Raw genomic sequence first — 25,759 nt, 5'->3', positions numbered from 1 at the left:
GCCGCAGAGAAAAATACATTGATAATAATATTGACATTGTTAAAAATAAAAGTGATTTATTAGATGAAAAAATATTTAAAAAAAAAAAAAAACTATGTGCACTTTTAGATTTTGAACGGAGTGATGAATGTATTTTTAATTTAATTTAATATTTATTTTGGTGATAAACATTTGTGTACGAAAATTAGTGCAAAATGTCCAATATATGCTACTTATAGTATTGAGTATTAATAAATAGTAATGTTTTAATATTTGCAAATAAATATAGCAGATTAACTGTTTAGATGTTTATACGTTTAAAGAAGTAAAAAGTGAGTGTTTCTATTAATAATTATAATTATTATAGGTATTACTCAATAAGATTTCAAAAATAAAATAATAATAATTAAAATTATTGAAATAAAACTAATAGTATAGCCAATTTAAAATAAAGTGTACCTACGAGTATTATTGGGTATCGCTTTGCTATATATTGGGTGCTGAATGGGTCACTATTATAACCTTTAAGTCTGTTAAATTAGAATTCAATGATATTTCATAATTGTATATGAAAAACAATTATGAGCGGAAACGGTCTATCAGCATATATCACCAAGTGATTTTTTATTTAATATAGTAATTAGTCATATATTTTATTTTAAGAATCATAGTAGGATAATATAATTTTTTTCTGAAAACATTGCATTTATTATACTAAAAGTATTTTTTGATTATAATAATATATTATACTTTAATATTTATACCATATTATATTAACTTATAACAAGTTGTGTATATAACCCAAAATATAATAACTTCTTTTTGTAAATATTAAATATCGTAAAACAGTAAAAATAGTTTCATAGTAATTACCTAAATAAATTTATAATTTAAAATAAACCAAAAATGTTATTGCGTATAGTAAAGTTTATATAATAATATAAAACACATAAAAGTTTAAGTTACCAATAACAAAATAACTAACAGTATATTATATTATTATTTATCATTGAAATAAGTAATTTCGTCCAAATTGGAACTTAAAACGTCTAAAAAAAATAATTATCTATATTCATTTTTAAAATGTTATGGTTTCAGTATGAAATAAGTACTTTAAAGAATCTTATATTAAATTTTCAAAACTTAGATATAAAAAGATAATTTTTATGAATTTTGTCAACATTCTAGCTTTAAATGCTTATAACAAATGATTGTAATTATAGATTTTAGACATTTTTAATTGAGAAATTAACAACTTATGAGGAGCTTTATATAATATTTTTAAACATTTCTACGAAGTAAATAATTTTTTATCAACATTTATGAAAAAAAAAAACTAAAAATATATGAAAATTGTATTGTAAATTAAAAACAATAATTTAAATATTCGGTAAAAATTTCAATTTTACAGTTATCTACTTTCGAGTTACATCAAAAAAACATAACCGATTTTGTTGAAAATTGGATTTGGATAAAAAATTCCCGTTTTTCCTTAATTTTTTAAATGTTTTCTCCATTTATAAAGACACAGGAGAAAATATGCCTTTTTTAAACTTAATGTAATTTTTATGCTTAAAAACACACTGTAGCTTAACCATTTTGGCATTTTGCTCGCTAATAGTGAGTTATTCGAATTCAGCGCGTTATATGAAACGGTATCTATCTTATTATTCTTAAAAATTGGAGATTGTATACTTTGAAACTATATAGACTATTATGTACAATATATATTATTATTATGTATAGGCAGTGCTGGATCTAAGGGATGGGAGTGGGTATTCTTGCCCCGGGCGCTATTGGTATAAGGGCGCTGTTAAGTATAATGAAAAATACTGACCCTCGTTGCTAATACTCTGTAAGGGTGCTACGTTTTTATTAGCTCCGGGCGTCAAATATCCTGGATCCAGCATAGTGTATAGAGTATAGATAATGCAATAAAAGTTCAAATTATAATATATATTAAAACCTTGGTATTGTTAATAAGTCTCCGAAAAATTTGGCACTTGGGAAAATATAGTCATAGTAACATTTTTGAAACTTTATCAAATATCAAGTAAAAACAAAAATTTCCTAAACAAGTTTTCATTATTGTTAACAACGGCAATGTTGCATCGAGTTTGGATGAGTATAGAACGTATACAATCGTAGATAATAGTGAAAAAGGTCCTTCGTGCAGTCATATCATACGTAATCGTAAATTCGTAACGCACCCATTTATTTTGTTTAGTAATATTAGTTTGTACTATTATATTATTGATTTGAGGAAAAGGTGTTCTATAAAACTTATAAATAAATATGATGTATTTATAATCTAAAAAAAAAAATCACTAATTATATTATATTATATTGAGGTTCCGTTTCCAGCCAGGACTATGTAAGTTAAGTATTTCAAAAACTTTTTTGGTATTTCGAGTTTTTTTCCTAATCCACCATTGCGTTGTTTGTGACTTGTTGTCGAACTATAATCATTGCATTGAAGATTAAAGTGATTTACTATAATAATACGTATAGTAATTTTAATTCTGATCAGAGCAATTTCGTGTCATTATTTAGGGTATTATTTTTTTTCGGTCGAACCGATAAATCGTTTTTATTTTTTTTTCATTTCAGCCGAAACGTTTATATATAACATAAAAGATGGCACGTATTAATACACTATATATATATATAAGAAGAGTGGCATCGCGCAGGCGTCTACTGTCTTGCGGACGAAACGTCCGTCAAAAGCGCATCTAGCGCACCGCGTGTAAAGGTTAGGCAAAGGTCTAAACACGCCGTAGAAGTGCTCTGGCGCTGTGCAGCTCAAAAAGAAACAGTGGCACGAGACGAATCTCTACAGCCCGCCGGGAAAGGTATAGATTTAGGGGTGGCAGCGAGTGGGTCGTATACATATATCGTGTGTACATCTGCAGCAGTATAACAAGTACAGGGTACACAAGTACAGGGTGGACATTTTGTCGCGAATCCAAACTTCTATTTACACGATTTATAACGTAGACTGCGGTGTTGAATATAATATAAAATATACCAATAATAATTATTTTCAAAATCGTTCAAGTGCATAATATACTATATACATATACACAACAATGATGATGAACATAAAAATAACATAATTTAATATACCAACGTATATAGGTATATGCGTTTATATCTACCGGATCATAGATTTTTTGAATAACAGCTCTTTTGCATACTTTTATGTACCCACCTGTTTTTTTACGCTTAGGCGTATAGTGATGCGTTATATTATTGTTTGACGAATTTATTTATATTATATAAATGTGTGTTTTTGCAGTACATCATTCGACTACACCGAATACTATACCTATGCAGGGCCTGATTTAATAAAATTAGGGCTAAGTGCACAAATTTTTTTGGGGCCTTCAAGTCAAAAAAATGTTCTAGAAAAACTCTACATAGAGAGGAGGGGGATGTTAATAATAAAAAAATATTTATATGTTAAAAGTGTTAAATACCAATCTCAAAACTCATAAAATATTTGTACATTACTGCATGTAGGTACTATAAATACAATTTAATTACTCACTTTAGTTACTTGGTCTAGTAAATTAAGGACGATGAAAAGACAATACTAATTAAATAACATAACAAAATTATGCTATATTAAAATATTAAAAATTTTATTATATAAATTTAAATTTAAATAATTAATTTTCAGTCTTCCATAAAATTATAAAAATGAAAAATAGCTTATTAATTTAACAATTTATTTTATATAATTAAAATTAAATAAAAAATGACCAATTTCTATAATTTCTATTTTTATAACATTTTATCATAAAAGAGTTTAAATTAATTATTTGGTATCAAATATTTCTGATGTTCAAACAATTTTCTATTATTATTATTTTAATATTTCGTGATGGTAACTTATTAGCACTGGGATATGGAATGCCAAAAAATAACTAAAATTCAACTGACAATTTAATGATAAGAATATACTAAAGTCTGAACATTGACAGTTGGTATTACATTTTAGAAAATACATTTTTGTGGAATTAATTTAAAAATAATAATTTTCTACAACTTACAGGGCCCGAGGGCCCCCCGGAAGTTGGGGGCCAACTGCAAGTGCTCCATCTGCACTTGCATAAATCAGGACCTGTACCTATATGGCTATGTATTATTGTATTATATATTATAGTAATAGTTGTATGTTTTACAGTTTTACTGTTTTAGAACATTTTTTAAAGGTTGTCTTCTATAATTCGCTTGAGTTATAGAATAAAATTGGGTACAAATATTATAATCTTAAAATACTCGTATACAATAAAGAAAAAATATTCTCGTTCGACTTCAAAAGATTATGTCACAATTTGCAGATAAATGTAATATTAAAAATTCTAATTCTAAACGGAGCAATGAATTATGTATTGATTTCATAATGTTACATTTTATTTTTGGTGGATGAGTACGCGATAAGCTGTCCATAAAATACTTTGACTTTCATAAATGGAGGTAATTTTGGATTTTAAATTAGATCAAGTTTATACTCTAGAGAGATCAAACTTAAAAATTATATATATATATAATATATGTTGATAAAAAATTATTTGCTGGATAAAAATGCTGAAAACTTAACACAAAGCTCAATAAGTTGTTGATTATTTCAATTAAAAATATTGAAAATTTATAGTCGAAAATATTTTTATAAGCTTTTAAAGTTCAAACTTTGACAAAATTCATAGAAATCATGAAAATTAATTGTTTTGTATAGTTAAAAATTCAAACAATTTTGTTTTTATACCTAAATAAAATTTAAAAACATGGTTTTTTGTATTAGTTTTTTAACCTATAAATGAAAAAAATTCTATTCGAAAGCCAAATTAGTTTTTTAGGAATATTTCAACTTAAAATGCTTACGATTTTCAATAATCACTCGTAAAATAATTATTTCTACTTATACAGTTTTCGATATTTTATTGTATTTCAAAAAAGAGAACAATAGATACTTGAAATTTTAACTAAAATTGTATATTATATCGTTTTTAATATAGTCATTATACGATCAAATTTTCAAATTTTTAATTTCTTTTTAAGTTATTTATAAGTATAATAAATTTTTTAATTTTTAAAATATAAATAAAATGTATGGGTTAAAATTTTTGAAAATGTGTACACAAAATTTATTTTTATATCTGTATAAAAATATTAAAAATATATATAAATTCAATTTTTTATTTTATGCATTTTAAATTCACCAAAATCGCAAATAATTGAAAATATTTACATATACATAGAAATAAGAAATTTATAAAAAATTCATTGAAACTGTTAAAATTAAATCTAACAAATATTTAAAGGCAATTATTTTTTATAGACATTTTAAGTTTAAATTTAAAATTTGAAATTACTTATTTAAACAATAAATAACAATGTTAATTATCTTGTTATAATTTAAAAATATTATTCGTATGAATTTAAAACTTTTACGTAAGTACATAATATAACTATGAATTTTACTATATACCTACGCAATGACGTATTTGATTTATATTTTAATATATTATTATCTATTTATATAACGACTCTATTTTTACTGTTTTACGTTATTTACAAAAAGATTTTATTAAATTTTGAATTGCATAAGTAAATATAATATTTATATATGATGGTATAAATAAATATTATTTTAGTAATAAAATACTATAATAATATAATAAATGTAATATTGGGAAAACATTTTATCAATTTATTTATTTTAGAAGGTAATTCTAAAAGAAAAATAAATAACTAACAGTTATTTCAAAAAATATATCTCGAAATATAAACTTAATAATATAGGCTGTTAGACGGTCTCCGCTCAGAATTGTTTTCGTTTGATACATAAGTAGAGTTAGGATTTTAAAGCATAATAAATAACAAAAGAAACCCTTAAAATTGTTTTATTATTGTATTATTAAAGCAAAAAAAGCATGATTAAAAGCGAACTTAGAGTAGGTATAAAATTAAATTTAAATAAATGAATCAATGACTTTGTATTTAGCTAGATTTTTAGTTGTATAACTGATTTTATTATCAGAAAAAATGTTTTAATACATAAAAGATCGCTCATCCACATAACTTACTTTATTACTAAAATAATCGGTACATACTTCATACTAGCTGTTTCGTTTAAACTCACGATAATCAATACTTGATGAAACATAAAACAATTGCACACATTATGTTGTTAATGACTTAATGTCTTGTAATTGTTTCCAGCCTGATCGACGATAACATTACGTTTAATCTATTTAATTATCTAACCAATAAATGAAATAAATTATAATAATCCAAAGACCATATACCTATTCCTCGTTCGACATAGGTTCTGATAGATTGAGAATTGTTCCTACTGTCGTATTGTTTTATAATTACAGCACAACAAACAAATTAGAATATCACAGTTGGAATAATGTCAAAAGCGGTAAAAAAAAAAACACTTGCTAAAAAAAATTGGTTTATTTGGAATCAGAATGACATGAAACGAATATAATATGTATAACAATCAGATATATTTTTTTCAGTAGTCCGTAGTACATATAACAGACATTTTTTATAAATTATTTATATCATTAATACGCATATATGTATTTATATGATTCGAGGTTATTAACTGTTTATAAATTTATAATATGTATTCATAAATGTATCTGCAAATAGTAAGTGTATAAGCACGGATTTCAGATCCTCTTTTTGTCGTGAACGGGATTATACGAAAATTGTATAGTTTATGCATTCAAAATGAGTCAAGTGAGTATAGAAAAAAAATTTTTCTCGCTACCGCACTACTGATATATATATCATATATGATATAAAAAGTTATTTTTTTCTCCGATGTTGATGTCTCGGCGAATCGGCGGTCGAAAATACGTTACCCCTCCCAGCCCCCGCGGAATACGGCTGTTGTCGGAAAAGAATAACACGACGAATACATAGACATATACATACATCGGGACGCTTATATTATATATTTACGACTACCCCCTGCACACGGCCGATACATTATGTTACACAGTGTCTGCGCGCGCTTATACGCGTGTACACATATATATATACATATATATACACATCGTTCGTGCGCGCGCGCGTGTGTGTGTGTGTGTGTGGGCGCTCACGTCGCGGGCGAGTGTGCGCCCTAAGACGGATCCCGCGCTACGACATAGATCAATAACGGTGTAACATCGTTTCGGAGGCGTCTACACATCGCACACGGACGACACGCAGACCCTCTCGCGCCGACACGCGCACACACGCGCACACACTCGCGTTTACGGGAGTCTTATTACGACCGCGTAAACACCGCCGGCGTACATACGTCGTGCGACCGGCTCGCGTGACGGTCGCGATTCTGTGAGCGAGCGAATAGTGTGAGTGTGTGTGAGCGAGTGAGAGTGTGAGCGTGTGTGTGTGCGAGTGTGCGAGTGTGTTTGCGTGCTGCTCGCATGAAGTCCGACACACGAAGTTGTAGACGGCGAGCGTTGTTCGTGCCGAACGATTAATGCAATCTTTTTCCATCGATCTCGCGTAAGTATATTAATAATAATTTATGGGTATACCGAGTCGCCGCCGAGTGTAACTCGTTTAACGTTATAATTTATAATAAATATGCAAAGCAGGAGGTGCACGCGGCTATGAAAATAATATTCATTATAATATCGACGTATACAATAATAATAATAATAATAATAATAACATCACGACTGCGGATGGACGCGTCGTATTATTATATCATAATGGGTCGCCAACCGCCTTTTCGACGACAAGAGTGAACTATACATGTATACGGTTATCGCACATAATCTAATATTCATATTCACACGTCTATCACATAGGCCTGCGGAGTCCTTCGGGGTGGGTGGGCAAAACATTTATTGGACAAATATTCGTTTATACGACTTATACTTATTTTACTTCAAAGTTAATTTCAGTACGTGAGAAATCTGTTAGACCTCTTTTCAACGAGCGCACGATATTCATTTCGATAACGCCTTTCTGAGTTTCCTCGTAAGAAAATCGAAGAGTATATCTCGGCGTAATAAACACACGCACTTTCCTTATTTTATGTAAATAGAAAAAAAGCTCCTGTTCCTTATTAAAAATTCTAGATAAATTCGGAACGTTTATGACTGTCAAGTTCAATTATAACTAACAATATTTAACTATTCTGACTATCGCGATCGGCCTTTATCTTAGGTATTCCTAGAAAGATCGACTGGTTGGCGGCCCCTGTTATAGGTGATATAATCTATTGCAAACTGCAGCATGATGCTCTCGGCTGTCGCGAAGTACATACAATTTTATTCGGAATTTTCGCGCCCCCGTACTAATTTTTGTCTGTTGTGATTGATTTTAATACTTTATTTATGTTATATATTGTACTATGAGTATATAATATGATAATATGATGTACAACGATTGTATTGTACTTAATATTTATGTTCAGGTAATCAGGCAATATAATTGTATACAAATAAGAAAACATTGCAATAAACAATAATCAGGGACGTATGCAGAAAGAATTTTTGAGAGGTGTTTTTTAAAATCAGTTATTGAAAAGTAGAACTTTTTTTAATAAATATACAAGAATTTTTTATGAAAATTAGGTATACTTACAATACTTTTTTTAAATATAAACATTGACATAACAAAATTAACATTATTAAAATTGAATAAGTAAATAACCATACAAAAACCCAAATATTTCGGTGGGTGTTTTAATACCCAAAACAACTCTCTGTGTAGTGTACGTGTCTGAGTCAATAATTATTATATAAGTAATAAGTACGTATAATGTGATGGTAACGGAAGCGACAGTTTTATAGATAGGAGCTATACATTTTGCAATATTCTCGTATTAGTAATTTTCAAATTAAATTAAGTCGTTTCTGCTCTCTTTTGCCAAATTTTAATAAGCATAAATAATGATTTGAAATTATTTGAATTTTAAGAATATAATATATAGTATGCCTAAATAGTGAGTATTTAAATAAATCAATGTTCGATATATTAAAAATTACATTTTTAATGCGATAAACTCGTATAATAATGGTGATTAATAATTAATATAATAAATTAACGCAAATATTTCCAAAAAAAATGTTCCTGCCCTCCTCCTGTTAACCGTCACTAATTACGTGTCTGTATAATGTATATATGCTATATTTAGATTTGTTTTTAAGTCAATTATTCCTAGTGTAAAATATCTCGAATACACAATTTTATATTTATGTATATATAAATATGATATAATATACAAGGATACAACTGTTGCATCTTTTTCACACGTAATACCTGATCCTAATAAATAACCAACGAACCAATCGATAAAAATAATAAATCGTATAAAATACTAGTTAGGTATCACCATCGCAACGCTACTACTAATAATAATAATATAGTACGACCTATGTCGTATTAATTGAAGCGACGCCAGTGTAGTTGTTTGCTGCCACTTTCCCTCGTCAGTCGTGCCGAAAACGATGGATGACATATCGTTTTCGCAAAACTATCATTACAGTTACAATTTTTGTTAATCGATTTGATCGATTTTTGCGTTCAAACTTTTATCGAGTTTATCGCATAATTCATTCCTATATCTATTTAAAATTATATTAGGTGTACGCTAGAATGTTAGACATTATCATAAAAAATAAGCAGGTATACCTATGTATGATGTGTATATATATATATGATTTTAACGTTTTAAATGTTTTACATCACATTGTGCACGTGAAATAATAATTTACGTTTTTCCCTTTATGTAAAGCGTACTGCAGCAGCGTTGATAATGAAAAAAGAGAGGAAAAAACATAAAGACAAAAACAAGAAACCGCCCTCAGATTCGTGTTCGCCTGGCTGCAGCAGTATGGATTGTATGGGCCTACAGCAAATTCCCTCGTCGCCGCCGCCGAGTTACGAGCACAGTTTACAGGAGGTAAAAACTATTATTATTTTGTTGTTTGTGTACCTACGCTTAATATTCAAAACGAAAAATCCATTTTTTTTTCAAGTTTAATAATAATAAGTTTAGAATAACAAAAACAGATTAAATATCAAAAACATACATTTTAATTAGATTAGTCCTACAAAGCCTGATGAATCATTATTAATTAATTATCATCTTGCAGATCGTTTATATTTTTGTTGCTGGATTAATTTTGTTTGAAATTTCATACCAACATAATAAATAACAAATATGAATTAAATTGTTGTTATGTTAATCAGATAATTTGTCCATTATAATTAATAACAAATTGTCGATTTCTATTTCATTTTTTAAATTATTTTACGAAACGTGATATAGCTATAAGGTGCCTAGGTACGACATAATAACATATATAAATAAATGGTATAAAACGTGGTATTAATATAAATATTTCTTACAGGTCTATTTTTCAAAATATAAATTGTTTTAGAGTTTTTTGATAATTAGTAAAACTTTAACTTGATTTGAATGTAATCATATCTGATATAATTTTGATTTATGAATTAACATGCTCTTGTATACGATTTAATAATTAATATTTACATACATAAATGATAAAATCATAAAATAGCATGTATGAAAAAATGCCTTATAAATTTGGTTATTATTTTACAAATAGATTCATAGAACCCAGTATTGATTATATTTATTAAAGGTAGGTAGTGTATAATATTATTTACTTTGACACTTCGCCACCAGGCTTCTCTTTCTGTACTTACATATTACTATAATTGTATCAACTATCAATATCACAAATCACAATATAAAGCAATAAAATAGATAAAAATTAATGTATTTTATTTTTTTAATGATACATAATAAATTTATAAAATAATAAAAACTAATCAAAATTAAGTATTAATTTAGATAAAAAATTTCAGGCAGAGTTCTAAATTACTTAAGAATTTACGGTTATGAAAATATAATTTTATAATATACTGTTTAACACTTTAATTACCTATAATATAAAATTGTAATCATTATAATCGTCAGGAACACTTTTAAATTTAAAAAAGACTTAACTATTACGTGTTTTTTTAATATTTTTATATCCTTACATCGGTGTCGTATTTATACAAAATATTAAAACTACCTACTTATAAAAAATATACATAGGTAGTAGGTACCTACATAATATATCGCCTATAATTTACATATAGCAGTTATGCACTAATGTTCTACTTGTAAGTTATATAAACTCACGTATCGGATTTGTATTTAATTGTATTAGCCAGGACAATCTTCCGATCACGGTGGCCATTTGCAGCAGATGATCGCGGACGACGACATTTGCGCCGGAGGAAGTGGTTTGCAAACATATAACTCTGAGATAGAATGTCAGAGTAATGGTTCGCCCGTAAGACAAGAAATATTTCACAAGAGCAGCAAAGAGTTTTATAAGGCAGTTGCTGCCCAATTAGGAATAACGTGCAAGATGAGCGACCACTGCAGGTGTCTGGAATGCCAGGTAAAATGCTATTTCCAGAAAAATATTAAAATATAAATATGAGTACTGAATAAGTAATATATTTTGTTTGGATTTGTTGAAATTTCAAACGTAGATATATTATATTTATATCTACGTAGGTAAACACATAGAAGGCTAAATTATGTCAAATATTGGGCTAGTCCTTAGTAATTTGTTATATAAAAACATTGTATTAGAAAAAATGCCTTATAAAGCTAGGTACCTACTTATTTAAAAAAAATATTCGTGGATCATGCACTAACAAAAAAATTCATCTTAATTCTAAATTTTTTTATTTATACAATGTATAAAAATATACTATAGCCTTAAAGTCATTTAAAAAAAAAAAAAAATAACTTTCTAAAAATATTTAACATAAAACTTGTTCTTTAATACCTATAAAATTATGATTTTATAAGTTTAGAACTATTTTAATACAAATAGATAATCATGATCAGCGATATTCATCATTTATTATTTGGATAACAATTAAATTTAAATGGACTTGTTTATTTTTCCACAGTAAACTAAACTTACATAATTAGATTTGGAGGTGCAAAGAATAGTTTTGGCGGCCATATCGTACATTTTTTGGAAAATTTTCCTTGATTTTCCAGCCTCTCGGATAATTTTTAAGACAAAGCTAGCCGTTAGCAAAAGCTTAGAACAATATATAACGCTGAATTAAATGTATGATCTGACTTTATTTCTAAAAATAATATTATAGTGAATATATACTCACATATACTTATATATTATGTACATTTCCCTGGACAGTCTAGCCCCATTAATTTCAAGTTTTGAGTATGTTTTTATGCAAATATTTAACATGCGATTCGCGTGGATTTTTACGACCCGTGCCGAAACTTGTGTGGATACGGTTTACTTGGAAAATTTAATTCCTATGGGTACTCAATGGTAAAATGCTATAACTATATAAAATATTTTTATGATATATACGTGTGGTTTTGCAAAGTGTGAACACGCAATGTATACATAAAAGTCCATTAAAGGATTGTTGTTCTTGTTATATTATTATTATTATTATTATTGACAGTTTTGATAAACCATCATACTGTATAACATAATATATATACAGTTAATTTCATCCTACATTGAACCACTTACTTGATATCATTTGTTTTGGTCATAAATAAGGGAATTGCATTGTTTTTAAGTGTCACCCTGCCAATTAAAAAAAAAATAAATAATGATAAAACCTATTTCGTCCAACACCAGTCAAATTCATCCAGCCTAAAATTATTAGCTAGTAAAATTGTTTAAAATTGTTTTATTTAAGTATTTTTCTGAGTGCTTTGATATTTCCGGGCTTGGAACGATTAAACGGTTCTATATATTGTTCTTACCTTTGCCATGATTTTAATATGTTAACACATCATCAATTTTTTTTATAGTTTAACTGTATAATATAATTTTTCGTTATATCCTATTGCGATACGGAAAATGTTTAATATCACAACATTAACAGGTATATATATTACAATTTACAAGTTATAACATACTATAATAAACTGAAACCAAGTAGGTAATAAAACGGAACTTTTGAAAACATTTTTATAATAATATTATGAATTTAATAAATATTCAATTAGTATTCCGTCCCCCTCCCAATAATGCGTCTTTTTATGAATTTTATTAGAATTGGTTTAATGTATAATTCATACATTGATTAGAAATAATTATTTTGTCATAAATTTTAAACCATATTTTTATGGTTTTGAATTTTTTAATACATTGAAAATAAAAATACATCAAAAGTATTCAAATACGTAATCTGTATATTTTTTTCGGAAATTATTTAAAATAGTAGTAATTCGAATATTTATGTATATATATAGAACGGAATATACATATAATACATATGGACGTAGACCTATCGACCTATCTATATATTTTATTTTAATATATTATTAAATATATATTATACCAATCGGTATTACCATGACTGTACTTCGAGCGAGCAACGTAGCCGATTATTTAGTTGAAAACTTTGAAAAAACTTATTGGTTTATGCATTTTTTATTAGCTTTCTTATTTTACAACAGTATATTTTATTTTTGCAGTACGTCATTGTTGTTTATACATGCAAAATAGTCTTCGAGATAAATGGATAATATATCGGTAATATCGCTATCACATAAAAATAAAATGGAAATTGCATAAACTACTTGCTATAGTACCTAGCTATTATCAATGCTTTCATGCAATATTGCATACTCGTATATCACAACAATTCGTAAAATGGTCTTTACGCGAGTGGGCAAGTGGCCAAGCATCCTCTAAGATATAATATTCTACTCAATTCATTGTTGTATAATACGCATGTATTGTAAAATTTTACTTATCGAATGTCGCGCGTGATTGTTATTACTAATTGTTTGGGCCGTACTCAGCTTTGGCGAGGAGCGCCAGGCAAACTAAATCTTCTTGGTTCGCTTATTTTCCTAAGGGGTTAGGCCTGATTTTCAAAAGAAAAAAAAATAAATGAATAAATAAACAAGTTTTAAATAGTTGTTGTGGCCCGCTTACTTAAGCTATATTCGGTAGTATCCGTCGGGATTTTTTAAATTTTGTGTTTATGATCCCCTTTAAAATAGGTTTAGGACCGGACGAATTACCGGAAAAAACCGATCCGAGTTTATTGTATAAATAACGTATTTATATACTCACGGACTTTTCTGTATTTTTGTTCGCATATTATACAACTGAGTGTCAGTGAAACAATATATATAAATATTTCGCATATAATACTAAGTATATAAGGTCGGTTATCTCAAATTACTATTTGCACGCAAATATTTTACCAATCCTAAACTGAACACACACAGAAATAGCTAAAGGGGGAAACGACTTAAATTGCTTTTCAAGAAATTTAATTTAATATCTTCGTACCCCGTAAGACACATGTTAATTAAAATAAGTATACATCTATCATCATAATATGAGCTAAGTAGTAGGTAGAACTAATAAATATTATTTTTATTGTCATCAGATAATAATAACAACTATGTAGTTACACATAATCAGTAGAGCATTAGCCCGCAAATATCGTGTCGATGTCATGCCATATTTTCAAACATACTTAATGCTTATGTTGCTTTAATAGTGTTTGTGTCAATTATTCATGACATTTTTTATTATTATACTATCACATTTTGTTATTTATTATTAAATTTATGAGTAGTTATTCATAGTACAAATAGTATTTACAAAATATTTTGTCTTACAATTATTATCAGTTATTGAGCTATTATTGTTCTAAAGCGTTTTCGCTCGTTTATATATACAATAAAATAAGTTAAACTTGACTACCTATATTACAGGTCCTATAATATTACTAAATGTGTTTATTTATTATAAACTGTTTTCTGATATTGTATTCATTATCCGTTACAAATATATTTTAATTTGTATATATAAGTCCATTAAATAGATTTATGAATTTATTATAGTATAACTCAATAAAAGAAAATCATTAATTGAACTTTCTCCAAGCTTATGCGGATTACCCAACACATAATTGTAAGAATTTCTATAAAAGTGCTGCAATATTGGTGCTTGCTAAATACAATATTATATCGACGAAAGATGTAGCGAACCATCTCTTTCGGCGTAACATGATGTGTGCCCTGCAAAATTAAATGTAGCACACTCGTGTTAGGCCGGTGGAGACGGTTTACAGCCTCGACGCTCGACGAACAAGCTCGTCGCTCACAGTGGATCACATCGATAACACCTTTATTGTAACCGACGGGGCCGACCGAGGAACCGTCTCGTCACTCCAGAAAACTACTACTTTCAAGTTTCCAACAATTGGCGAACGTCTTGATGTATTTATTTATATTTAATTGATCAAAAACACCATTTTCATATTGTTTTCATATCACCACGTGCACGTTATACAAATATATTTTTTTTTTATCTGTGCTAGTCATTACCTATAAAAAAGTATATATATATGTATAAATATACGAGGTGATTCTTTCATCATGAAACACTCATTATTTCAAAAAGTATTCATGTTTTTGAAAACATTTTTTTACATAGTTTCATGTTGTTAAAAAGACTACGTTTTCATTAAAAAATTATATTTTTAAATATTTTTTATCCTTATATATTTTTCTTTTTTTGAGTGACAACATAGTTTTAATTTCATATTCCAAAGCAGAATAATTTTTTGAGTATTTTGATACATAAGAATTAAGGGCGAGTAGTTTATGAGTTATACGTATTTAAGGTTTAGACAAGTGAAGTAGCGGAGAAACATTTTGCTAGGTCACCCCATACCACTCCACTCCGCTTGTCTAAACTTTAAATACGTATAACTCATAAACTACTCGCCCTAAATTCGATTTTTATCTATCAAAATACTCAGAAAATTATTCTGCTTTGGAATATGAAATTAAAACTATGTTGTCATTCAAAAAAGGAAAAAATATAAGGATAAAAAATATAATTTTTTAATGAAAACGTAGTCTTTTTAACAACATGTAACTATGCAAAAAAATGTTTTCAAAAACATGAATACTTTTTGAAACAATGAGTGTTTTATGACAAAAGAATCACCCTAGTTGTATAGATAATAAATCAATGAACTATATAGTCAATATGTAACTGTACTAAAATGTTTAGAAAACGCAACTTAAAGTTAAAAACTTTTTCAAACTAAATAATATGAGTAATATGACCGATTTTATTTGACTTTGGTATTATATAATATTATACATTTCTATCTGCGCCGTTGTAACCGATTGACAAGTTCTGATTATTAATTTTATTTGTACCTAACTTAGTGTAATTATTATATTTAACTCTATAATGTGTCAATGTATTAATTAATAAATAATTAATCATGTAAAAATATGGACGGTACCGTAATGTCATGATAGCTGTATCAGTGATGCAAGTAGAAAAAATGTTTAGAGGGGCTCAAGTATTATTTACTTATATTATATTATTATTTCTTGAGGGGGTCTTGAGTGGTTTTTTTTTGGGGGGGGGGGCTAAGTCCCAAAATAGCACGTACGTAAATTATTACTTATTTATTAACGTCGATTAATATTTTTATGGTACCTATAAACTATTTTCTATATTAAAAATTGTTTAATTATACAAATTGAACACGAAAATAAAGATCCGATGTGCGGAAAACTGTTAACTGGTTGGCGATAAATACGTCGACTCGTCGACATATATTACAGTCATTACTTAACTAATAAATTGGACACGACTTGCCGGGAATCGTAATACGAACTTCGATGACGTTCCCGGCGCCCGACAATAAAATAAATAAATCGTTAGCGACATCTATAGGTCACCCCGTTCACGATATGGATGAAATTAAATCCAAATAGTGCTGCCGCCTACCGGTCATATCGTTTACATAATTCCACAATAGAACTTTACTATACGCATAGACCTAAGGTACCCGTACTTAAGGTCTATGACTATACGACGCAGAGTTTTTTTTAATCTTATCTATGTCGTGATTAGAACGACGGGCCCAGGGCTAGTGTTACGACAACCGAGTAATATCAACCGCGACGGCCGACAATAATAAATATAAAATTCAGATTCATAACTCTCAAATTTAAATAAATCGTTTTTGAAGAATATGATGGGGTATCATGTTATATTGTTAAAAAATTAACTCTGTCCGCCTCAGACGAACCGATCAATCAGTGCTCTGCTGAATCGTCTTGACACGACAGTAGTATTGTTGCAAAAACAATAGTGTTTGCCTCTTGTTCGGGTGTTTTTTTTTTTTTTTTTAACTATTACTACCTATTCATTACAGCCGTATTTTTTTGTCGTTTGCAGAGTCGGTACTTCGATTGTGAGTACGATCAAGAGAACGAACAGGAGAAGACGGACGGTGGTCTCGGGGCCGGCACGCCAATGTTCTTGTCAGAAGTCATGCACGGGTCCACTTGCACGTTAATTTAATGCATATTTTTCACACAATAGATTTGTTATTTTTTTATGAAATACCTCGTCGTCATGGCAATTATTATGTGTACCTACTAATGACAGCCCAATGATAATACCATACATAATATTATTATATATATATTTATATTGTTTTGCGTAATGACACATGTTTGATTACATTGCCCAGGGCCTACTATTATTATATTGTATTAATAAACATTTTAAACCAGGCTATGAACATTTTGCCGCCAAAAAAAAAACAAACCTTTAAAGCCTGTCTTATTTTTAAAGTTGACCTTCTTACATGTGTTCTTAATTTTTTTACTTTTACTAAAAACATTTTATTTTATAATAATACCAATTTACCTATGTATTTATATAATATCATAAGTTACTAATTAAATCTAAACGGTTATTATCTATAAACTATAAATCAATTCTACAACATAATAATAATTGACAATGCATTAAAATAAAAATTATTAACGATTATTATTTTGTTTATTGATTTTTATTTTCCATTTAAAATTATTTAAAAAAAAACATATCAAAATTAACATAATAAATTTAATGTTGTGGTAAGTAACAAATCAACATGGATTCAAATTTTGGTTACATTATTTTGAATTGGATAATTAATTAAATTTATTTCATAATTTTAATTTTATAAATCACAACACTTTTTTATTGTAAAGAAAAATAAAACAATCTTAAAAAAAATTATCTTAATTTAATAATAAGTCATTAATTACACAGTAAAAAAAAATTATTTTGGTAGATTTATAGTGCAGATTTATCACCCGTACCAAAAAAATACATTTATACTATTATCTTATTCATAAGAGGTATCAATTATATTTTAACACAATTGTAATAATTAATGAAATCTCCTAATTATATACATAGTATAATTTATTTAGTTCTGCTCTTATTTCCAAGGTTCAATAGAATTTCTTAGCTTGTGATTCTTTACTGTTCCTGTAACAAAAAAAAAAAAAAAACAATTATCCAGCTAATACATACACAACTGCACAAGATATTGAATTCTTTATATTAACACTAAAACTACATGAACAGTATTCAGAAAAGGTAATATAGTTCAATTTTATGATATAAAGAAATGTTTTCGTGCAACTATATGGTTCAAATTCGGATTTGTGTAGTCATATATCAAAATTCTAGACACAATTAAAACAGCAAAATGTGTAAGAATTTGTAAAATCAGACATTTAGCTGAGGCTACTTTTACATTTTAGAGACCAAGAAACTTAATTAAAAGCAAATGATATTTGTAATTTGTATAAAGTAATTTTAATCTCTTTCTAAATTTTGAGTTATAACTTTAAATTAGGAATGCAATATTTTATTTACTTAATACTTTGACTGCTGACGTCGTCAAATCGTATTACTTTCTGATCTCTCCCGATAATACCAGCATATAAGCTATTTGTGATTGCGCTTCCAAACAGATAAACGGTTGTAATTGTTTAATTCGCGGTGGTTTGAGATTCCGGGAATTTTTATATTTTTATTTTACTTAATACTATTATACAAAAGATTTTCTGCACAGGGGAATCGCTCAGTTCAACCCATGCTGCAGACAGTGTTAACCCGAGACAAACATTTTTGGTATAAAAAAAGCTAAAGCTATAAAATATGTTGCATTTCTAAGGTAAAAACTAATTTAGAGTTACAAATTAGAATGAGTCATCAACAATTCATCAAGTGTAAACAAAAATTGCCATGAGGGAACGAGAAAACAATGTATTTATTACGTATCTTTTTTTTATATATATTACAATTTTATATATTTATAAGTAATTTGTCATCACCAAACCAAATAGTTTTGGCAGTAAATCAAGTAATCAACTTGTTTATTTTATCATTTATCAAAACTGTATATTTTTTACTATAAAATAGTGTTTAATCTTTATTAAGATTTATGTTATTTGTGAATTTGTGATATAATATTTAACAAGACCTTAGGAAATACATTGTACATTTGTACAAGTTCCGCTAAAATCATAAGTCTGTTATAGTGTTATAGGACTGAGAATATATAGTGTTATATTTATAAAATGGGTAATTTTCCCTAAGTCTCTTGCTTCATCATGTATCTTCAAATACCAACAATTATAATTGCGCTTCCCTTAAATAAATGAAACCACCTTTTTTCATAAATGTATAGTACTATAATTATAATATAGTTATAGTGTATACATTATCAATATTTACCATGCACTTCTCCAGTTAAGTGCTTGTGTCTCCTAAGGGAGGCATGTCTCATAGTTTGAGAACAACTGTTACTAATTAATTCAAATGACGATTAATCCCTCAAATCTCCTAAGGGACATACCACCGATTTAAAATATCTATTAACATAGTCTTAACTTACTTATAGACAGCGTAAAGAATAAATAACAATGTTTGACCCACTGCAGCAACTAAAACAATTGTATTGGTTGCACATGTAGGACATGATAATTGTTGTGAATACCCAGCCTTCTGTGAAGATTCTCGTTTGATTGTATTCAATGAGTCCCTGATTTCATGTATAATTGATGCCTGGTCATAACCTAATGGTTGAACTTGAGCTGTTGGTTGGTGAGCTTGGTTTTTAATTATGTTTTCAGTCTTTAAATGTACTTCTGTCACTAAGTTCCTATAAAAAGTATAAATTAAGTATTTTATGCATGTAAAACTAAAATAATTTGAATGGAAAATATTGAAATATCACTAATTTATAATCAAAATACTGTAAAATACATTCATAAAAAAAGTATAGATCTATTAAATACACACAATATAGAATACAAAATTAATTTTTGAGGTATGATTAAAGTGTGTCCTGAGAGTATTAGCTAAAATAAATAAATTTGTTATCACAGTTTATTAAACTAACTCGTGCAGCTGATAAAACAATTCACCAACTACCTTAAAATTATCAGAAAATAACATTTTTTCTTTTTTCTTGATAATTAAAAAAAATAAGTTTTAATAAGTAATTATAGTTTTAACTAATATATAAATTTGTCAAATAGTTGAAAATAATACCTGACTTCTCTCACAGAGTTGATAATACCATTTTGGTTGTTTATCAATACATCAACCTCTTGTCTTCCCATTCCTGCATTTGCTTGTGGAATTTGTACTATATTATAAGTATATAGAAAATATCAATATATTTTTATAAATAGCTATAAAAAATTATTACCAGGTTGTCCCTGTGCACCACCCAATGATCCAAGAACCGCCATAGTAGATTGAACATTAGATAGCAAACTGAGTGTCCGTTCCTGACGACCAACTACTTCATCAAGTTTTTGGCTTAATACTTTTACAGAATCTACAATCTGACTTTGACCAGAGAATATCTGATTTAATTCTCTTTGACTATCTGTTTCATACCAATCTTCAAACTCGTTATCTTCTCTTGTTTTAGTTTCTGGATGTTGCTTATGGTAACTACATAATACAACAAAGTAATAAATAAAAATAAAACATACTATTAATGTAAATACAGTCTTCACAAGGTAGTTTAAAATAAAAATTTCAACTTGATGAAAAATATGTTATAAACATAACTATTTATAGATAATTTCTATGATTAAGATATCAAGGTTTGATTTATTAATTATCTTACTCTTCTTTTTCTTGGTCTAATTTCCGTTGGTAATCTGCATATTCTTTAGTTAGTTTATTTTCTTCATCTGATGTCTGCTGAGATGTACCAGCTGATTTGAATGTTGTTCCCGGTGGGTAAATACTATATGTCAAAAAATGATGAACATCGTGATCATCTGAAATATAAAATTGTTTTTAATAACAATGTTTTAGCTTATTTAAATACATTAAAGAATATTTTCTCTAAAAAGATCACTACACAACCTGCAAGACCACCAGTAGCAGCAGATACACCAAAATGACCATTCTTAGGTAGAAAAACATTTTCACTTCTAAAGCAAATTTCAAAGTCCTTTTCATTATTAGTATTGCCACTATGGAAAAATATCTAAACAAATAAAAACAATCATTTATTATTAATTATTTTAATGTTTAGATATAAATTAATATATAACATATTAATTATTTATAAACTGAAAACTAGTAAATTAATTTAATATTGAGTTTATATACATATATATGTATTATGTAATAATAACACTATAGTCAGTTATATAAATTTGAGTTCAAGTATTGTTTTCATTTTATTTTTTATTTGTGTATTTTATTCTAATTAGAAGGTACCTAGATTGGGTTAGATTAATATTTCGTATTTTTAAGTAATGAACAAAATTCTAAAACTAAAATTCTTTTTGACTATGAAACGTGTGTTTAAGGGATAAAAAATTAAAATTTTGAAATTTTTGCTATTTATAAACGATTATAGTGAACGTTATACGGGGAATAATGGAAAAAACTCAGTGTCTTGCACTCTAAAATATTGTTTTCTTTTAATTTTATAATAGGTATATTTACTCTAGTACCAAAATTGAGAGAGTTCTACTCAGACTGCGTAAACACATTTTGTCTATATCGTATGTGTGAAAATGGAGACAACACATGCGAGTATGACGTCCTCTTAATGACTTTTTCCTTTTACAAATTTTGGCAAAGCATAGAAAAATTTTTTTTTAAATTTTTCCATCTTAAAAATAATAAGACATTTTCCATACTTGTATTATCTCCATCTTTCTAATGTGTAGCATAGCTAATTTTACATTCAGAAGAATCCATTTTATTCTTTTATTTCTAATATTATAATGAATAAATTTATTATTAAAATTTAAAGATAAGAATATTCGCTATTAAAGTATTTAAAAAGTCAATTCACTCTAATATTAAAAATAATTGATTACAATGGTCTTTTTGTAACATAAAATTTGCCACATTATGACTTTATGTGTTAGAATGACTCAGTCAATACACATGGGGACAAAGCTCTCTTAAGTATTTGACAAATAATACATACCGTTAATGTGTTCATATAATATTCAATTTTGGCTCTTGTTGCAAAAGGTTTATTTCTAAAATCTCTCAAACATCCAGATAATTGTTGAGTAGAACCATCCCTGAAAAGACAAAACATAGTAAATAAATAATTTATTTAGTAAATTAATCGGTTAATTTACTTTGCATGATCAAAAACTTGTGTTCCATCATTTACTACACCCATAATATATGGATTGTTGTGTTTTCCATCATTGTCAAAAGAATCAAAAAATACTCCTAATCCAACCCATTTGTCGGAGCTACCAAATACTGGACCATTATAGTCACCTTTAGAAGTTGTGTACCAAAATGCCTGTTTAAAATGTCATGTTTTAATATTAAAATAAAAGCTACGGTAAAAATAATATATAGTAATATATGTACCAGGCCATCAGCACCAATTCGTCCTCTTCCACTGACTCTAAAATTAATTTCGACTGTCCACCAATCAAATTTTGTTTGACTTTTTGTCCAAATTGCACCTACAAAAAAAATTTCATTTTTAAATCTACTAGGTAATACAAAGCGATACTAATGAAACAAGTGTGTCAGAGACTTAATTGTAGAAATCTATAATATTTTATAATTTATGTATTCAGATAAAAAAAAATATATCTTCAAAAAGCAGCTTTAGTCATTAATTATAGGATGAAAACATTAAATTAAATTAAATTAAACTTTAATTAAAAAAAGAACTGATTGCTATAACTTTTAACTTACTTATTTATCATAAAATGCATTTAAATAGTTTATACAACTTTATTACTGTTTAAAACATCATTGTTGTCAAGGATAAACTATATAAATATAATAAAATGTAAAATGTTTTCTTAGGAATATAATACCTAGTTTATGACTTGAATATAATTTATTAATGAAAAATACTATAAAACTGTCTTACTGTTATGAATACTTATTAAATACTATTGCATATTTTATAAACAATAATATTATAATATTATACATTTAATGGAACCAAATAAAATGTATATCATAATTATTATATCGTAGGGACTTATAGGAATTTACATGTTTTTCAATAATCGTTCAAAACCTAGCTAAGTAATACAGAAATTTGTTTCATAGTTCTATAAGTTTAAAGTTATAATTTTTAATTGCATATTCAGCTATGTTTTCCTTATAAGAGCATATTTTGTTTTATATTTTAAGTAATATATATATATATTTTATTTAGAAAAAAAATTGTAATAGAGAGAGTAATATTTTATACAATAATGAAATTTAAAAAAAAATAGAAATAATTTAATATAAATTAATAAATAATCTATCTACAGTGTTTTTCTAATTAATTGTGTATTATAAAAAAATATAAAATCAGTTGACAAGAAATACACTGAATACTACGGTTAGTTGATTTCAATTCTTCTGTTGGGGTATTGTATGTGTTTTTGTCTTCTGTTAATACAGTTTATATAATATTCTACACTAGATACAGTTTTTATTTTGTGAAAACTAAATTAAAAATGTCTTATTTAATTATAAATAAATTTGAAATTTTGTTTTTTAATGAAAAATAAAATATTTTTAAAAGCATATAATATATCATATTTATATATCTTGAATAATTGTTGAGCTATAATAGTTATACTAACAGCTAATAGAAAAAAAAATATATATATCATATTATGATAACTTTTAGATGCATAAATGCATGCATATTTTAAGGTTTTTTGGAGTATGAAAGTGCTTTTATACTGTGAAAATAAAAATATATAATAACATAATAAATTAAATAAGAACAAACCTTTTTGACTTTTTAAAGATGGAGCAATTCGGACATTATCTGCACTGGCAATAGCATCTATAATATAAAACAAAAACAAAAAAATTAACAATACTTTTAGTGTAAGGCAACGTTCTAACTCATAATAAGTTATTAACAAATATTACATCAAATATGCATAAGGATAGACTATTTATGAGTGATTTAAGACCGATTCAAACTTTTCTCATCTTAAATAAAGCGTTTAGAAATAAAGCACTCTTTTTGATACTTATAATATTTTTGTTGAGACAATAATTTTTATATTTATGAATGTTTCCTTTAATAAGTGTTTGAATGTGTATCAGATTTATTAAAAGGATACCTCATATTAATAATATGTATTAGTAAGTATGAACTAAGTGTACTTTTTTGTAAAAAAAAATGGTGTTTTAAAATTATTGTTATTTTTTACAATCACTTCAAAATGAGTAAGCTTTAAAAGCTTTTTATTTGGTATGTTTTTCGCTGCAAAAATTTTAAGTGCAAATCGTTAATTTTCGAGCAAATTTCAATAGTTCCTCGAGTGCAAGCATACTGTACAGTTATTACCGGCTATCGGTAGGGCATAAAGTTTACAAAGCTGTTTCTAGGATTCGTTACCAAACATAGCGTGATCGGACGTACCTATGTGAATCGTTCAGTGAGGGAAATAATCAATTAATCGATATAGAAACCTATAATATGTACAGATAAAGAAAAATATTAAACATAAACGAGGAAGGAAACATAGTAAAACGTTTTCACTTACTTCCGCCGTACTCCCAGAACGGCACGGATCCGTCCTTTTGTGCCAAATACGGTGGTTTGAAGCTGTACTTGTACTCGAACCGGGACACGACCTGGTTGCAGCTGCCGACGTCGGCATGGCCCGACAACAAAACCAATACGGCGGACACCACCACCAACGGCAGACGAAACTGCGACATGTTCTCGAACAGCTGGCTGGACGACAAGCCTGTGGTACGCGCTCACGACCGGACTACGGACGGCTGTTGATGATTATCTGTACGCGTGCCGCTCACACTTGCGATTCGAAATTCTTGTTCGCGCGGATCGATCACAACGACGGTGTCATCGGAAAAACTGTGTCGTTGGCATAATAACGTCGTCGTCGTCGTCGTCGTCGTTGTTATTGTTATTATTACCGGTTTCGGCGGTCTAACGGTTACACGTTGGCGGTTTCACGATACTATTATTATTACTATTATTATTATTATTATTACGACATAATAATGTGGAGAATAATCTCAAAACGGCTACGATATTATTAAATACCGGATAATACGTAAACGATTAATGGGACCAGTGGTCGGCGCCGGTCGCGGAAACGTACTACGTACCCGTGATATCAAACACAAGTTATCACAACGACGACCGCTTCTGCCACATCGGCACGTCGTCGTCGTCGTCGCGCTCCGCGCACCTTACCGATGGCTGGCTGATAATAACTTGAAATACGTGTTCGATCCGAATTCACGGACGCCTCCAACGAGGCACCATCCTCTCAGTCGAGCGGCGACGTCTGCTGTCCGGCTCGCGCGCGCCAATGCGTCGAGACGTTCAAAATGTTATGGTCTTACATTACTTG

At 28.0% G+C, this 25,759-nt stretch overlaps 2 protein-coding genes across 3 annotated transcripts; one reads left to right on the top strand and one right to left on the bottom strand.

The window, feature by feature from the left end:
• Positions 1 to 7,190: 7,190 nt before the first annotated feature.
• On the top strand, positions 7,191 to 17,757 carry LOC113556662. Of its 2 annotated transcripts, none has more exons than XM_026961749.2 (4): positions 7,191 to 7,512; positions 9,755 to 9,922; positions 11,205 to 11,441; positions 17,283 to 17,757. In XM_026961749.2, exons 2-4 carry the CDS (start codon positions 9,776 to 9,778, stop codon positions 17,406 to 17,408), a joined length of 510 nt encoding a protein of 169 aa, XP_026817550.1. In that variant the 5' UTR covers positions 7,191 to 7,512; positions 9,755 to 9,775; the 3' UTR covers positions 17,409 to 17,757. The 2 variants fall into 2 exon arrangements, with proteins under 2 accessions (XP_026817550.1, XP_026817549.1); XM_026961748.1 differs by lacking the exon at positions 7,191 to 7,512 and adding an exon at positions 9,456 to 9,645.
• Positions 17,758 to 17,882: 125 nt separating this feature from the next.
• On the bottom strand, positions 17,883 to 25,508 carry LOC113558617 (protein ERGIC-53). Its single transcript, XM_026964112.2, has 11 exons — positions 24,920 to 25,508; positions 24,151 to 24,207; positions 22,770 to 22,867; positions 22,526 to 22,698; positions 22,366 to 22,465; positions 21,282 to 21,405; positions 21,037 to 21,193; positions 20,608 to 20,858; positions 20,448 to 20,544; positions 19,789 to 20,055; positions 17,883 to 18,371 (listed from the first exon to the last, which is right to left on the bottom strand). Exons 1-11 carry the CDS (start codon positions 25,095 to 25,097, stop codon positions 18,335 to 18,337), a joined length of 1,539 nt encoding a protein of 512 aa, XP_026819913.1. The 5' UTR covers positions 25,098 to 25,508; the 3' UTR covers positions 17,883 to 18,334.
• Positions 25,509 to 25,759: the final 251 nt, after the last annotated feature.

Source organism: Rhopalosiphum maidis, chromosome 3 (genome assembly GCF_003676215.2).
Source record: "Rhopalosiphum maidis isolate BTI-1 chromosome 3, ASM367621v3, whole genome shotgun sequence".
Taxonomy (NCBI): Eukaryota; Metazoa; Arthropoda; class Insecta; order Hemiptera; family Aphididae; genus Rhopalosiphum; species Rhopalosiphum maidis.
Note: the sequence above shows the minus strand (reverse complement) of the source record. Positions and strands in the feature narration are given on the sequence as shown.

Bases quoted from the DNA above. Each gene is read 5' to 3' on its own strand.
- LOC113558617 (XM_026964112.2), bottom strand. From the start codon at position 25,097: ATGTCGCAGTTTCGTCTGCCGTTGGTGGTGGTGTCCGCCGTATTGGTT. The intron at 24,208-24,919 runs GTAAGTGAAAAC...TTTATATTATAG, and splicing joins GTTCTGGGAGTACGGCGGAA to ATGCTATTGCCAGTGCAGAT. The intron at 22,699-22,769 runs GTACATATATTA...CATTTTAAACAG, and splicing joins GAATTGGTGCTGATGGCCTG to GCATTTTGGTACACAACTTC.
- LOC113556662 (XM_026961748.1), top strand. From the start codon at position 9,616: ATGTTAGACATTATCATAAAAAATAAGCAG. The intron at 9,646-9,754 runs GTATACCTATGT...CTTTATGTAAAG, and splicing joins TTATCATAAAAAATAAGCAG to CGTACTGCAGCAGCGTTGAT. The intron at 11,442-17,282 runs GTAAAATGCTAT...TGTCGTTTGCAG, and splicing joins GCAGGTGTCTGGAATGCCAG to AGTCGGTACTTCGATTGTGA.